General features: G+C 39.1%; 1 protein-coding gene across 5 annotated transcripts in view; it reads right to left on the reverse strand.

Annotated features, from left to right (window-relative positions):
- Nucleotides 1-14,710, reverse strand: part of mink1 (misshapen-like kinase 1) — a 38,898-nt gene that overhangs the window by 16,795 nt on the left and 7,393 nt on the right. For 3 of the 5 annotated variants that reach the window (XM_036143228.1, XM_036143227.1, XM_036143229.1), the window contains exons 3-11: nucleotides 13,950-14,132; nucleotides 13,748-13,858; nucleotides 13,568-13,658; nucleotides 13,332-13,462; nucleotides 13,194-13,248; nucleotides 7,182-7,260; nucleotides 5,013-5,188; nucleotides 4,848-4,917; nucleotides 4,541-4,751 (exon numbers count right to left, since the gene is read on the reverse strand). In XM_036143228.1, the coding sequence (XP_035999121.1) occupies nucleotides 4,541-4,751; nucleotides 4,848-4,917; nucleotides 5,013-5,188; nucleotides 7,182-7,260; nucleotides 13,194-13,248; nucleotides 13,332-13,462; nucleotides 13,568-13,658; nucleotides 13,748-13,858; nucleotides 13,950-14,132 (1,107 nt within the window). Of the gene's footprint in view, nucleotides 1-3,029; nucleotides 3,057-4,540; nucleotides 4,752-4,847; nucleotides 4,918-5,012; nucleotides 5,189-7,181; nucleotides 7,261-13,193; nucleotides 13,249-13,331; nucleotides 13,463-13,567; nucleotides 13,659-13,747; nucleotides 13,859-13,949; nucleotides 14,133-14,710 lie in introns of all 5 variants that reach the window. The other 2 variants (XM_036143226.1, XM_036143225.1) reach the window with 1 other exon arrangement.

Here is a 14,710-nt window from a genome sequence, read left to right on the forward strand (position 1 = left end):
TTATTATTTCTATTTTCACAATCAAACTGTGCGTACAGAAAATATTTAAATATATTACTGAGTAATCAGCCTGGATATTAGATTTGACTTTTTTAATTAAATTATTGAACTGAATCAACTTTTAGATGATGATGCCATTTATTGAGATCCACCTGTAATATTGAACAACAGAAGCAAATAACAGAGCAGATGAAATCAGGAAAAGACTGTAGTACTTAAATTTGTGTTGTTTGACAGTAATTCCAGAACATAATTATATGGTCCACATAATCTCAAGGTTTTGTCAGCTGCTGACATTTTGCTGGCAGCTGACCATATAGCTGAGTTTTGTAGGGATGTCTCAAATTCTTCAGCAACATTTCATTTTTTATTAGTGTTAATCAAAGTCTAACACAATCTGTCAACTCAAAAACTACATTTTATCTTAAAATTAGGGATGGTAACTTTATCAAGACATATTGTGGTATTTATAAAAAAAAAATTATTAAAAAGTATTTAGAAATCCACTGCGGTCTTGTTGCCAATAGATTGTATGGAACTACATGTTACTGCGGTCAAAACCCTACAAACATTGCTCTTAAAAGCAAAACAAGTAACATCCCACATATTAAACAAGCTACTTCAGGACACTGCATGTCTTGATGCTCGATTCCAATTTTTTTTGCTGAAAGCAGATATTTTTTTTCCAGGGTGGCCATTCATACTACTATTAAAATGCATCTGCCATCATTCTGCTGTGAACGGTTCAAGACCTCAAAGCAACCCGCATGCGCAGATAACAGAAGGAGACCTCACTCAGCAGCGCATTGTTTACAGAAGTAATGGGGAATGTAATAGTTCATAAAAGTGTTCAATAAATATTTGTGTAAAAAACATGTGGATACCAGCCAGCATCTCTCCTTGTTATTATTAGGAAGCTGTTGAGCAATGGGAGCCGACGATATTAAGACCACACCATAGTGAGATTAAGTAAGGTAAGAAGAAAGCAGCACAGCTATTAATGGTCTTTATGGAGCGCTAAGTTAATCGTTACTGCTGTGTGTGGATGTGCAGTGAGAGCCAGGACAGTGACGTAAAAGAAGGATAAAATGTGGCAACATTGTTCAGACTGTGGATGCTTTGAAAAATGTCCGATACGTATCCAAATTAGTACAACATAAGGAAGTAGCACAAATTGTTTTTTTTGGGGGGGATGAAAAGATTGGGCTGTTCACACTGCCATGAAAAAGACAGATATAGATTGCATTTGGACAAAAAGATCAGATTTGAGCCGCATTTCATACATTTCTTAAAATATAGTGTATAATAAATGTAGTTCTTTATACTGTGTCCACCATGTGAAGTAGCAGGGAAAGTGATGACCGTGAAGACACTGAAATCCTTCACACACAAAAAGGAAAAGAGGATTCAATTTCACAAGTGATCAAGATCAGCATTTGTTGCTATTTCCAGAGGGAACTTTTTGACCTACAAATCTCAAACCATTGTCAGTCTAAGATGGTTGTACACACAAGTAAATGTGGAAAAATATTATGTATAAGGTTGCTGTGCACCACATTATTAAGATTAACACAACCTCCAGGGTTTGCTCAAACAAATTAACTGAGACAGATATCAATCTTGGACCAATACTGCTTGATAGTATTCAGTTCCTGAAGGCAAAAACTATGTTTAAAAGCTACAGATCTCATTCTTTTTCCAACAGCCCATTTTAGATTGCAAAAATCATTCTCATTACAGTTTTTTAAAGAAGTCCATATTTCATACTTATCTTCTGGACCCTCTGACTTTAAATTTCTTCAATGAGAGTTAAAATCAAAAGAAATCCTACAAAGCTTATCTCAAAGTTCATGCTTTTAAAAAGAGATCATACCATTTTAACTCTTTTTCAGGATGTAGCCAAATATTTAAATGCATTTAAACGGATTGTGTGTGTATGGTTAATTTGTTTAGCGCCGTCTTTGAATGTTAATGATCTATTTAAACTGCTGTAGTTCACTGAAACTTCATTAGATTAAGTGTGTAGCCTAACTCATCGTGACCTTCTGCCACTATTCCACCACAACGTACTTTCCTCTGTACGTTTTCTTATGTTATGTTCATGTACAGCCCTTTGAAATGTCTTGTTAATAAAATGTGCTATACAAATAAACTTGCCTTAGCTAACAAAAAAAATAGAATATTGTGAATAACTTCAATATCTTTTGTCACTCATTTAAGAAAGAGACACTGCTATAAAAAAAAAAAAAAAAAAAAAAAAAAACACCTTTTAAGTCAGAGCATAAAATTAAAATCAGTGAAACTTCGGGATTATTGATCTGGTCAGTTCAGCGGTGGAGGGCGGTGTTGACCAGTGTCTGCTGTTTTGGTGTTAATGAAGTCAACAGGTGGACCAATGAGACGTCCTGAGAAACAGGTTTGGTGGGTGGAGGCCTCAGACATACATGTGGTAACAGTATGCAGGCAGTTCCTGGAGGAGGAAGGACTTGATAGCATTAACTGGCCCCCAGGCTCCTCTGACCTAAATCCAACAGAAATTTCTGGGACATCGTGTTTAGGTCCATCCGACGCCACCAGGTTGCACTTCAGACCGTCAAGGAGCTCAGAGACGCCCGTGTCAGGATCTGGGAGGAGATAGCCCAGGACACCATCCGACATCTCATAAGGAGCGTGGCGATGCTGTCAGGCATGCATACGAGCACGTAGGGGCCACAGAGACCACTGTGTTGCTGTATGGACATTTCACCAAACTGGTTTAGCCTCCTGCATCAGTTTTCCAGTTTCACTTTCTCTGTGACTTCGGATTGAGTCCTCTGTGGGTTTATTCCATATCAGTATAAATATCCAGCAGGATTTTTTTTTAATTTGGGGTTCAGATGTGTTTTTGAGGCGTTAATTGTTTCAGCTGTCCACCTAAACTTCCAGCCTTTATTGCTCACAATTTTAATGATTATGGCTTACGGATGGGCCTGTCGCGATAAATCGCACGATAAAATTTAATCACATGATTCAAAAATTTGCTTGCTTACTTCCCCTTGTGTTGCCGTCTCCTCTCTCTGAAACGAGACAACAAAAAGGTTTCAGTGTCTGTTCACCCCTCCCTTCTCAGTTCCTGAGTGTAGGAGGGGGTTCCCACAGAAAATGGGGGTAATTGCGTTATTAAGCCGTTATCATATTAGTAGAAAAAGGTCTCCAAATGGCAATATGATTTATCGCAATAATCTTTAGAAAAATGTATCGTCCAGCAAAATTTGTTAGCTTGACAGGCCTACTTACAGATAATTAAAAAACACCAAAATTCTTCACCAAATGAACCCCATAGGTTCATGTGGTGTTCAGGTCCCACCAGTTTGCTGTCCAATCAAGCACCCTAACTTTTTGGTCGATGCGTAAAACACTTTGAGGGGAGGATCTCTAACACTGCATATCACCCTGAACCCTATTTAGAAAGGCTTTACTTTAGCAGTAAAAAGCTGGTTGGAGCTGATTGGAAGACAGATAAAAAAGGAAAACCTTGGAGAAGAGAGGCTTTGAGTTTAGGGAAGTGGTTCACCATTGAGCAGGACAACAACCCTAAAAATAAAGCCAGAGTTACCATGGAATAGTTTAGATCGAAGATTAGGGTGGTGTTAGAATGGCCCAGTCAAAATTCAGACCTAAATCTAATTGAGATTCTGTGGCAAGACTTGAAAAGAAGATTTTTTTTTGACGACGCTTTTCATCCAATCTGACTGAGCTTGAATTGTTTTCTAAAGTGGAATGGATAAAAAAATTCTGCAAAACTGAAGACACGTGCAGTACTTGCAGGAAAGGGCGGTTCTTCATTGAGACGGTGAGGGGGGGGCATATGCATGTCATACATTTTAGAGTTATCAAATAAAGCTTGCTAAATATGCATAATTTCCCTTCAAGTTAATAATTATCTATGCATTTGTGTTTGCCACATAAAATTAGTTTGTGGTATTAACGTGTCAAAATGTTAATGACCACTTCTGACTGTACTAACTAGTAATTTAATAATGGAGGCTTTCTGAATTCTTGAGGTCTAGGTTAGTTAAACATTAAATTTAAGCTTGACAAGATATCTTTCTACTACTTTACTAACACGTGCTTATAGCTCATAGATTCAACATGTGAAATGTTATTACTGATAAGTAAATTATTCATGGCAAACATGTCAAAAAAAGAAAAGGGTACTGGCAAACAGGATGCTGATGTCATGATAAAGACCCAATAAAGAAGAAGTGAGTAGTGAGTAACAGCAAGTGAAGACATACTAAAAAACCTCACGTTATTAATGTGAACCACTCCAGATTAAACTCATTTGAAAATAATCAATTTTGTTGACCACGAAGAGCTTAGCTTGTATTATTTAATCTTGAAAACAGACCTCAAATCTCAGCACTGTGCAAAAACAATTTTTGTTTTCAACTAAAGTTCACAGTATAAAGTCTCAGAAAGGATCTTAAGACAGAACATTGCTTTAGTGGTTAAGAAAAAAGGAAATTAAAGTCACTTAAAATGAAAAGCTGACCATTACCTCTTCAAGTCGGCGCCGTTGTTCCTTCTGCTCTTCGATGCGTTTCTGTCGGTCGTGCAGCAGCTGCCGCTTGTGTTCCTCGGGGTCGCGGCGCTGGGCAGCCAGTTGGGCCTGCTGCCTCTTCAGAGCCTCCGTGCGCTCCTTGTTCTCCTGCTGCAGCCGCTGGAAGTCCCGCCTCAGGGTGGACTCACCGGGCACGTTCAGAATGGAACTGAGGATCAAAGTTAGAGTTATGGATGGGGATCGTTTACAAAACATGAGCCGCAGGTAGGTATTAATGCCCACTGCAAAGAAATGATCAAGTCACCTTGATTCTCTGTCGTCGCCACGATTTTCATCCTCCTCATCACTGCCGCTGTACTCGTACTCAGTCTCTTCTGCAGGTGGGAATGCATAAAGACTAAATATTACCTGAATGATATCGGATCACGCAGAATTGCCTCTGAAAATTAACTGACGCTGCACTCTTTACCTTTCTCTCCCCTCTTTTTGCGCGTGCGGTCAATGTGATCTTTGAGCTGGATTCGGACCTGCCGTTCGGTGGGCTGGTCTCTGATGAACGAATGCTTGAGCAGCTGCTCTGTGCTTGGCCGGCTGTGGTAGGTCTTGACGAGACAGCCTTCTATAAACTCGATAAATTTCTTTGACCTGGGAGGAAGCGTAATATTAAAAGGATGACCACCTTTTCTTGCTAGGGGAATAAAAATGGGACTTTAACAGGAGAAGATCTGGTTTGTAACCCAACTAGGATTGTCAGGGAACGTGTTAGAACTGGAAATATTTGATTACTCAAGTAAAGACAAATTCTCTTTGCACAAACAAACTAAAAGGGCAAGTATTTTTTTTAGACCTATAAAATTATAAATGTTGAAAGTTTAAAATTTGAATCGTTTTTTTTTTATGCAGAAGAGCAATTGTTGCTAACATTTGTGGCCATGCTTCTTTTAAAACAAGATGAGTATCAAAAGGAATGATGTTGTGTCATTTGGATCTGCTATATGAGATGCATGACTGTATTATGCAGGATATGAATTTGTTTCATTGTTATTAAAAAAATTACTCTTAAACAAAAATATGTGGGTATATGTAGGCATTAGGAGAGATGGCTCACGCAGGGAATAAACAGCCAGACCACCATCTTTACAGCCTTTGTTTTTACCTTGTGTCCAGCTTCAGTAGCAAACACCTGCTGAAGCCACACCTTCCAAACAATTCTCCTGCATATTTAGTTCTGATAATTAGCTGGAGCAGCCTAAATTTTTCTTCCGCCGTGCCTGAGCCAAATGAGGGAGAACGAGTTTGACGGCATCTGTGGTCGCATAATACGGCAGCATTTTAACTTCCCTTCAATCCATTACATTTGCATCATCATCTTTAAGTTACTTTTTAAGGCCAAACAACACAAAGACGGTGTCCTCAGGGTAACACTTTGACGGCCACATCAGAAAATGTACTCCAACCCTCCATAGTAAAACACTAATTATGAAGCGAAAAGTGAGGTTAGCGTGGCCAGTTCATTGTTTACTAACATAAGATCGGCCCAAAATTAGGGGCCATGGCCTTTGAAGGACCCTGTCTACGTCAGCCGGGTCCTTGGAAGGACGCGGAGAAGACGAAGGGTAGAGGTGAGCGGCTGTGGACCTGGACCGTCTAGCCTTCGTCGGCTGTTGTCACCCTGCAGCGCAACTGCTGTTGCCTAGCAACCGTGACAGAGTGAAGCACAGAGCTGTGAAGCCATAAAAATCTGAACTTAAAAAAAATAAAAGTGTGTGTGTGTATATATGTATATATATATATATATATATATATATATATATATATATATATATATATATATATATCTATATATATATCTAATATATATATATATATATATATATATATATATATATATATATATCTTTTTTTTTATTTATCTATTTTTTTATTTTCCCCCCTGTAACCCCCCAAGAGCTGCGACCCAAGTCTCAATCGAAACAAAAACTAACCAACTAAAACCTTGGGATAATTACACATAAATTGTGACTGAAAGGTTCATCACATGTTTTTTTTTTTTTTTTTCATTAAACTGATCATTTAAAACGGGTCTGTTTTCTGCCATTCTGTGTTTTCATGACAGTTCATAACCCAATAATCACCATATCTTATCAGACTTTAGGGGGCAGAACAACAGGGGAAACTGTAACTCTTGTAGGGACATGGTTCACTTGCTGCATACAACAGACTGACGATGAAACAAATTAGTTTTGAATATCTCAGCTCCCTCTCACACTCAGTTGTCTCAAAAGACTTACTGCAAACGATGCAGCTGCTTGTTGTGCAACTCCACATAGTTTCCATTTAGTGTCCTTCTCTTTTAATGAGTTTAGGCCCGTTTATTGCTGCTCTGCTCAGTAATTACAATGCAGAACTGCCTTTTATTATATCGTCCTGCCATAACGCCTTTCACCACTTACCCATTATTACAGCATAATTTATTTGTTTGATTAATTTCAGTTCAAATAGAACAGAAACCGAGAAACACCACAAGTGAAGAAACCTGAAACCATCTTGTCTGATTTATCTAAGCAGATCTGAGCTCTCTTATCTGCAAAGAAACAGTATTCCAAGGAATCTGGAAAAGGAAGCCATTAACACTCACCATTTCTTGGATTTAAGCTTTGGAGGGGGGTTCCTTGGAATCAGAAAGAGGGCCCTCATTGGGTGCATGTCACACAAAGCTACAGAAATAGAGCAGATTATCAGAGTTAAATCCCCTTAACTATACTGAGAGCTAAGGAACAAAAGAAAACAAGCAAAAGCACAAAACGGAAAATACATTTTATATTCAACTATACCCTCAGCACGTAGTTTGTACATAATCTTAAACACCGTTATAGATGCTTCTTACTATGCTGAAACAAGGTTACAGCTGTTGTTACCCAATCTTTCCTGGTGCCTCAGGCTTATCGTTACACTGAATGTAAGAGCAAGGACTCTGAGTCACTGCCTTCCCAGTGTAGGTAGGCAGCTAAACCCGACTGGTTGGTTTCAGAGTTTCACAGTAAATAGGCTTTTTTTTTATTTTTTGCACCCTTTCGGAGACAAGCAACGTGACCGTAACAACCGAAGGCAATGGGATTTTTTTTCCTTTCAGTTTTTGAGGGCCACAATAATCCAGAGGAATCACAGCTAACTTAATAGGGGCTTCATATAACATTTTTTTTAGGATGGATCACCCACTGACTGCAGCAATTTCCTGCCAGTGGAAAGGAGCCTCATACAGAGTTACAAGCTGAAGGCGTTTTAATATAAACCGAGAGTCAACTGCTGGTCTTTAGGACTCTAACCAATTGAGCGTACAGACAATTTAAAAACTCAATTTAAAATTATTACGTTCGCCTTAATGACAACTCGGTGGAGGGGGGTTTGATCACTGACAAAAACATGTTTTTTTTTTTTGTTTTTTTTACAATAAGCCAATGTTGAATATCACATCATCTGCAGGTGAAGGAAAATGATCCATGGTTTCCAAATTTTATTCACAAACAAAAATCTAAAAGTTAAAAGCAAGGTAAGATCAATTATGGTAGAAAACCCCAAGGAGCAACTCGGTGTAATGGTTCAGCAGTAAACCTGCCAAAACATGCCCGTCCAGCTGAACCGAAAGGACTCGCAAGGAGAGCATTAAACAAGGGAGGTAGACAAGAGGCCACGTGAAACTCTGGAGGAGCTGCAGAGATCTTTAGCTCAGGTTGGATAATCTGTTAACAGAACAACTATTATTCAACAAAGCTGGTCTTCATGGGAGAGTGGCGAGAAGAAAGCCATTGACGAAAGAAAAGCTGTAAGAAGACCCGTCTGCAGTCTGTTCAGGGGACAGAGCAAACACATGGAAGAAGGTGCCCTCGCTAAATGAAACCAAAAATAAAGTTTCTTGTCTATGTTCAAAACAAAATGTTCTGCAGATGACTAACAATTCACGTCATAACACGTCATTCTCATGTAGAAAAATATGTAAGGGACTTTTTTCCCCCCTTCAGCTTGGACAAGCTGTGTAAAGTTGACAGGAGCATTGATGGAGCTAAATACAGGCTGAACATGGAGAAAAACCTGTTAGAGGCCACAAACACCTCAGACTAAAGATAAGCATATAGCCACAGCCACAATGTGTAGAGAGAAGCCGATCTATGTGTTAGAATGGTCTAGTCAAAGTCCATACTGAGATGCAATAAGGAAGTGTAGCCTGAGAAACGAGCCGTAAGAATCGATAATCGCAGGAGCTTTCCACACAATCTGACTGAGCTTGACCCATTTGGCCCACTTTCAGCAGAGCCATCAGATAAAATCTCAATAAAATATGCTTATGTCTGTGGTTGTGAATTGTCAAAATAATACATGTAAGGGATATGAATACTTTTGCGAGGAAAGGAAATTGTCATTACTGCATTATTAGTCATTATTTCTCTCCAGTAAGTCTCTTAACAAAATTGCTACAATGATCCAACCCAGTTAAAAACTGCTTATACACCAAATCTAATTTTGTGAATTACTTTGTGGTCAGAAATAAGCAAAAAACCTTAACAGTACTTTGGCTTGCTTGGAAAAATTTAAACGTTTCCAAAGTTTAACTCCTACAGCTTTATAAAAAAAAAACAAAAAACAATTTGTGATCTGAAGCACAGACAAAGTTTATTCTTATTATTATCCGGGGAAGTTTAGAGCCACAAACGCAGATGAGACTTTTTCCTCTGAACGGTGAACTGAGGAGCTCAGCATGGTTTCAGCAAATATAATAATAAAAAAAAAAAGGAATTTCGAAGAAGGGAATATTCTAACCTACTTCAGTCACTGAAGCGATACGCTGCATAATTTATAACTGTACACCAACTCCAGCTCTACAGTTGGCCTGTATACCTTACTGCATCCAACTCTCAGTAGTCAGTAGGAGCAGTGTGGACTCCATCAGTGATGAGGGGAAAAAAGCCATAAATACATTCATAATGTCTCATGAAAAAGAAAGAAATTCTTTTTCATGAGACATGAGAAGAGTGTAAAGATGCCTCCCAGAGCAACATGACTTACTCTAACATAGACACTGGAAAACCTTTCATTATTTACCAAAATCTTAACTAGTTTCAACAGTCTACTAAAAGCAAATGCTCAGTGCATAGTCTTAACTTTAGTTTAAGATTTAATGAAATACAACTCTTTACACTTATTACATTTCCCCGCTCTTAGACTCTCTGCAGGTATGAGTAATCCAGTCTTCCTTCAATGAATTCGCCTTTTTTTCTAACTCAGACAAATGCTTCAGTAAAAAGGTATGGGCAAACTTTTTCATTACGAAAAATCCAAAAAGTGGTCAATAAAATCATAAAGAGGCTCCTCTTTCAGGTCACAGAGATGTTACTGACTAAATCTACTGTACAGAAATGATTTGAAGGCCAAATGTAAATGGTTCACAACAACTATTATTCATAATCAAAAGGGAAAACAGCAGCTAAATATGAGAGAAAAAGATCTTTAAAAGCCTGTGAAGCGGCTAAATTCCACTTTTCAGGAAGATGAAAGTTAGATAATCCTGCAACAGCAGCACAATGGTGTGCATTTCCCCTGCTGTGGATTAAAAAACAAAAGCAGGCATCCCCATGTAACTAATGATACAAAAAAAAAAAAGCAAATGATATATGACAGCTTTTTTTTTTTGCTTACTACAGTACAATCTTGGGAAAATTCCTTTATGTTTTATGATTATTTGGTAACCCTCTAATTTAACTCTTATTACTTCAACTGTATTGTAAGTGGGGCTTTATTGCAGTAACAGTATTTATATGCTACGCATCCGCTATCAGGAGTCTGCGACTGCAATAAAGACAAACCAGTTCAACATTAATATTATTTATTTATTGTAAGGCTTGTGCAACAATAGTCACATTTCCATTGACCAACAAATTGCGCAAATTCTAATTACGAAAATAAATTTGGTTAATGGAAACACGGCAATTCCGAAAACACTCCTATTTTTTGATTAGAAGTTTTTGCGCTAGGATGAGGTGGTATTTCAGCCATATGGAAACTGGTATATTTTGCAAAAATGCAATGGAAACAGTTTTTTTTTTGCATCACACGAGTCACGTGATCATCACCTCTCTGATGTGTTGCTGCAAATTTGGTGTGATAGCTAATAGAGATGACTCCATTCAACTTCCCCCTAACAAATAAGCAAAGTCGTATTTTGGGAACTGTTCTAATATAATAATAAAAAAAAAAAACTCATGGTAACACTTTAAACATCTGCAATAAACTGCAAGAGTTGCCATGTCAACTGGTATAATAAACAGCCCACAGAGGCAAATATTCTGACAATATTTGTCAGAAGATTTGCAGAAAGCATACTGAAAGAAACTAATTTGTGCTCAAGAGTCATAATTACTTTACAAACGTACCCTTAATAAATGTAGAAGCTTTTTAATTCTATGAAAATGCTTGACGCTTGCGCTACTAAAACCCAACACAGCAAACTAAAGTGTTTTCCACTTTCCTTATGTACATGCTGTTGTGACATGTACAAATAAGGAATTAGTATATAACAGGGTTTCTGCTACATGTAATTGATCGTGGCGCACTGCCACAGCAAAATAAAAGCCGCAAGACCTTCAGAATGAAGTTTTTTTAATACAAGTTAAATCAATGTAAAGCATATGTGATCTACAGTATATACCCTATATTATGTATAACCTATATTTGCGCACTTATTCCAACAATTATCTGAGTTGCCATGAGAGTTCTTACTAACCTCAGCGCTGTCTCACAGGCACATGACAACTGCTGCTGCCTTGTCACATAAATGTAGTTTTTAAAGCAGTCTTTTTATGTCTCTGAAGCTGTGTGGGAATTTTTCATTTCCAAACACCTCTAATCATTATTTTTAATAACTTTTTGGTCTCCTGCAGCCTAGCCTCACAACTTTAGGAATATGCAAATTAGATGATGTCACCCCTCTCATCAGAGTTAACCCCTAAGCTAACCGAATACAGCACTAAAAGTGCACAGGCGCAGCCAGCAAGCGGAATTTAACAAGGAACGAGCCGCACACTGCCGTTACGCCAGCGTGTCAGAATGATTGGCATGTGGGACAACCAATAGATAAGGAGATACCCCAGAAGTTGATGGACAGAAGGGGGTGAGAGCAGGACCAAACTCTGACCAATCCCTGCCCTTCGGTGCAAAAGGCAGTGATTGGTCAACGTTTTACAGGCCTGCAGCTTTCACAGAGATCACATTTTTAAACCTCCTTTTTCTGAATCCATAGTGAATTGACTACTATCAGGATAGAAGGACCATTTCACCCAGTGTAACAAAAAGTGTTTCTGAAGAGGATTATCAACTATAGCTTTAATTTCTCCCCACATTCCCCCTTTTTTTGCCCCCTGTTCCGAGGTGCGTCTGAGAGCACACAATTTTGGTGCCGTCTCTTTAAATCTAAAGGAGGTACTTCACACTCCGCCCCTTCCAGGTCGCAGAGTGTTCCCCGTCACCCACAATTCAGCCATTTTTAGAGGATGCTGGGTGACGGTTTAATAAACAAAATCGATGATTTAAAAATCGCTTGTAACGTCAGCATCCTTCAGCTTGGACTACAAAATCACGACGAAAACTAGAAAAATGGCAGATTTGCAAAATTGGTAAACCAGACCTCCAATACCTTGTTTAGCAGCTCTGCAGCAAATACTGTGATGTAATAGTTAAAAAAAATGTAATAGAAAGTTGAGAAAATTAGAAATATGACCCAAAAAGCTCCTGCACAGACTACATTCAGATTTTCTGCACTCCTAGACACTCAAAGTAACCAACAAAATGTACTTAAGGGCTAAAAAAGTGAATTTTGCAAGATATGTCCGTTTTAAACTCCTTTCAGTGCCGGCAGTACCTAATAATATAGCTATAATATCAATTTTATAATGTGATACCATTTAAAAATCATCATTTCAAAATCATAACAGAGTGAAACCAAAGTAGTTGTGCTCAAGGTTATCACACCATCAGAAGCTCGTATCATCCCATGCCCAGCACATTCCATTCCCACCACGGGCATGGGCAGGCTCAGGTTTCCACATCAGTCTTGTGATTGTTTAGCTTGATTACTCAGTTTGAGTTTCAGATTAGTTGTGCCATTTCAAAACAAAATCAAAGTCACGAGTCAAACCCGTTAAGCCCAGAGTTAAAAAAGATGTGTAAAAAACACACAAATCAATCTGAAAACAAGCAGTCACTAGTCAAATGTAGCACAAAACTCAGCAAAACAAGCAACCAGGGACGAGCCAATGCTTAACCCAAGCAGATCGGCCTCACTTCACTCAGATATTCTCTCGGTCTTTGGTTCTGCACCAAATTTCAAGCAGAGATCTCCTCATAAACCAGGGAGAGATCTGGGCCACCAGCCTCCACAGGCCAACTGCCAGCTCACAACTCCACTACCTTAATTACAGTGAGTCATCTGTCCATCTGAAGACACAGACAACAGGGCTGCATGCACAAGACGCACTCATTCATGAGGTCTTTAAGAACTGGCTCTGAGATTATGAGAAATTATCTAATGACCAGTAGATACATGTGCAATGAAGTAAAATAAAATAAAATAAAATCAAGTCAAAGAAGATTATACACTTACGAGGAGCTCCCTCTGCCATCTCTATGGCCGTAATCCCCAAAGACCAAATATCGCTCTGTAAAACAGGTACAGCACAGCACCTATGTTAATGTTTTATTCTCACAGCACATGTAATAAATCAAACTCCTCTGCTGTTACCCTATAGTCGTAAGTGGAGTCAGGATTCTCATCGCAGGCGATGACCTCGGGTGCCATCCAGTAAGGAGTGCCGATGAAGGTGTTCCTGCGTCCGACGGTCCTGTCGAGCTGAGCGCTCACCCCGAAATCCACTGCAATATGAGGGTTGAGACGAGTAAAAGAGTGAGACCCTTCAGGAGGGCTTAAAAACAGACCCGCCTAAAGCTAAACGACATCTTTTTTTTTTTTCAGCCCACCTAGCTTGACCTCTGCATTCTCCGTCAGCAGCACGTTCTGGCCTTTGATGTCTCGGTGGATGACTTTATGGGCGTGCAGGTGAGAAAGGCCCTGGTTACCGACAAGGAAGTCAACCGTGGTCAGTGAGCGGAAGAGGCTGCTGCATAATTGATCTATCAGGCTAAAATACAGTTTCCCACCCTTAGGATCTCTCTGCAGATGTAAGCAATCCAGTCTTCCTTCAAAGTGCTGCCTTTCGTGTTTTTCACCAAGTCGGTGACGGAGCCGGCTCCGCAGAACTCCATCACCAGCTGCGCAGAGGCAGACGCACACTTAGCGAGAGCATGATTAATGAAAAGAGCGCTGATAATCTCATTAGACCAGATGCAAATGCAGACAGACCCAGAGTTGATCGTCCTGTCCTGGTGGGCTCTTCTTCACAAAGGCACCGTAATACGTGGCTATGTTGCGGTGGTGGCTGTACTTTTTTAGCATGTTGATCTCTGCTTTGATCTCTTCTTCCTCCTCCTCTGTAACATCCATCACTTTGATGGCAGCCAGCTGGCCTGTCTTCACGTGACGGCCCTGATTAAGAAAAAAAAAAAAAAACACAAAACAACAACGGTGTTTTAAATGAGGCTTCCGCTCCAGTTTCCATAAATCTAAAACTTTGACTCATTACGTACTGCCCGCTGCTTCTTTAGGTCATTGTGCTGTTCTTATTCTGCTTTTCTGGAGTCTCCTATCTCTAGACTACTTTCAACTAATCACTCAGCTCGCTGAAATTAATCTAATCACCGAGCGAAACGTTCTGTAATTTAAGAAGTTAATATGCAGAACATTCAACAAAGACAGAAAAAGTAATTTTGTACAGCTACTCGAGAAAAGCAGAGCTCAATACAGTGTTGCATAAATAAAACACTTTCTTTAGGTACAGTATAATACAGATGCAGACAAACATGTTGGCAACCCAGAAAAAAGACAAGTAAAATGTCTTTACAGTAGCCTAACCTCATGTACATTTATTCAATAGAGCAGGGAAAACACTTCTACCATCCCGCTGCTTAAAGATTTGCCTCCAGCCAGATCCACGTAGAGTTTTTATTGCCTAAAAACTTGTTTTTTTGTCTTATTTGCCTGCAGCTCAAGTTAAAGTCCAAGGA

This window comes from Fundulus heteroclitus, chromosome 11 (assembly GCF_011125445.2).
Source record: "Fundulus heteroclitus isolate FHET01 chromosome 11, MU-UCD_Fhet_4.1, whole genome shotgun sequence".
In the NCBI taxonomy this organism is placed as follows: Eukaryota; Metazoa; Chordata; class Actinopteri; order Cyprinodontiformes; family Fundulidae; genus Fundulus; species Fundulus heteroclitus.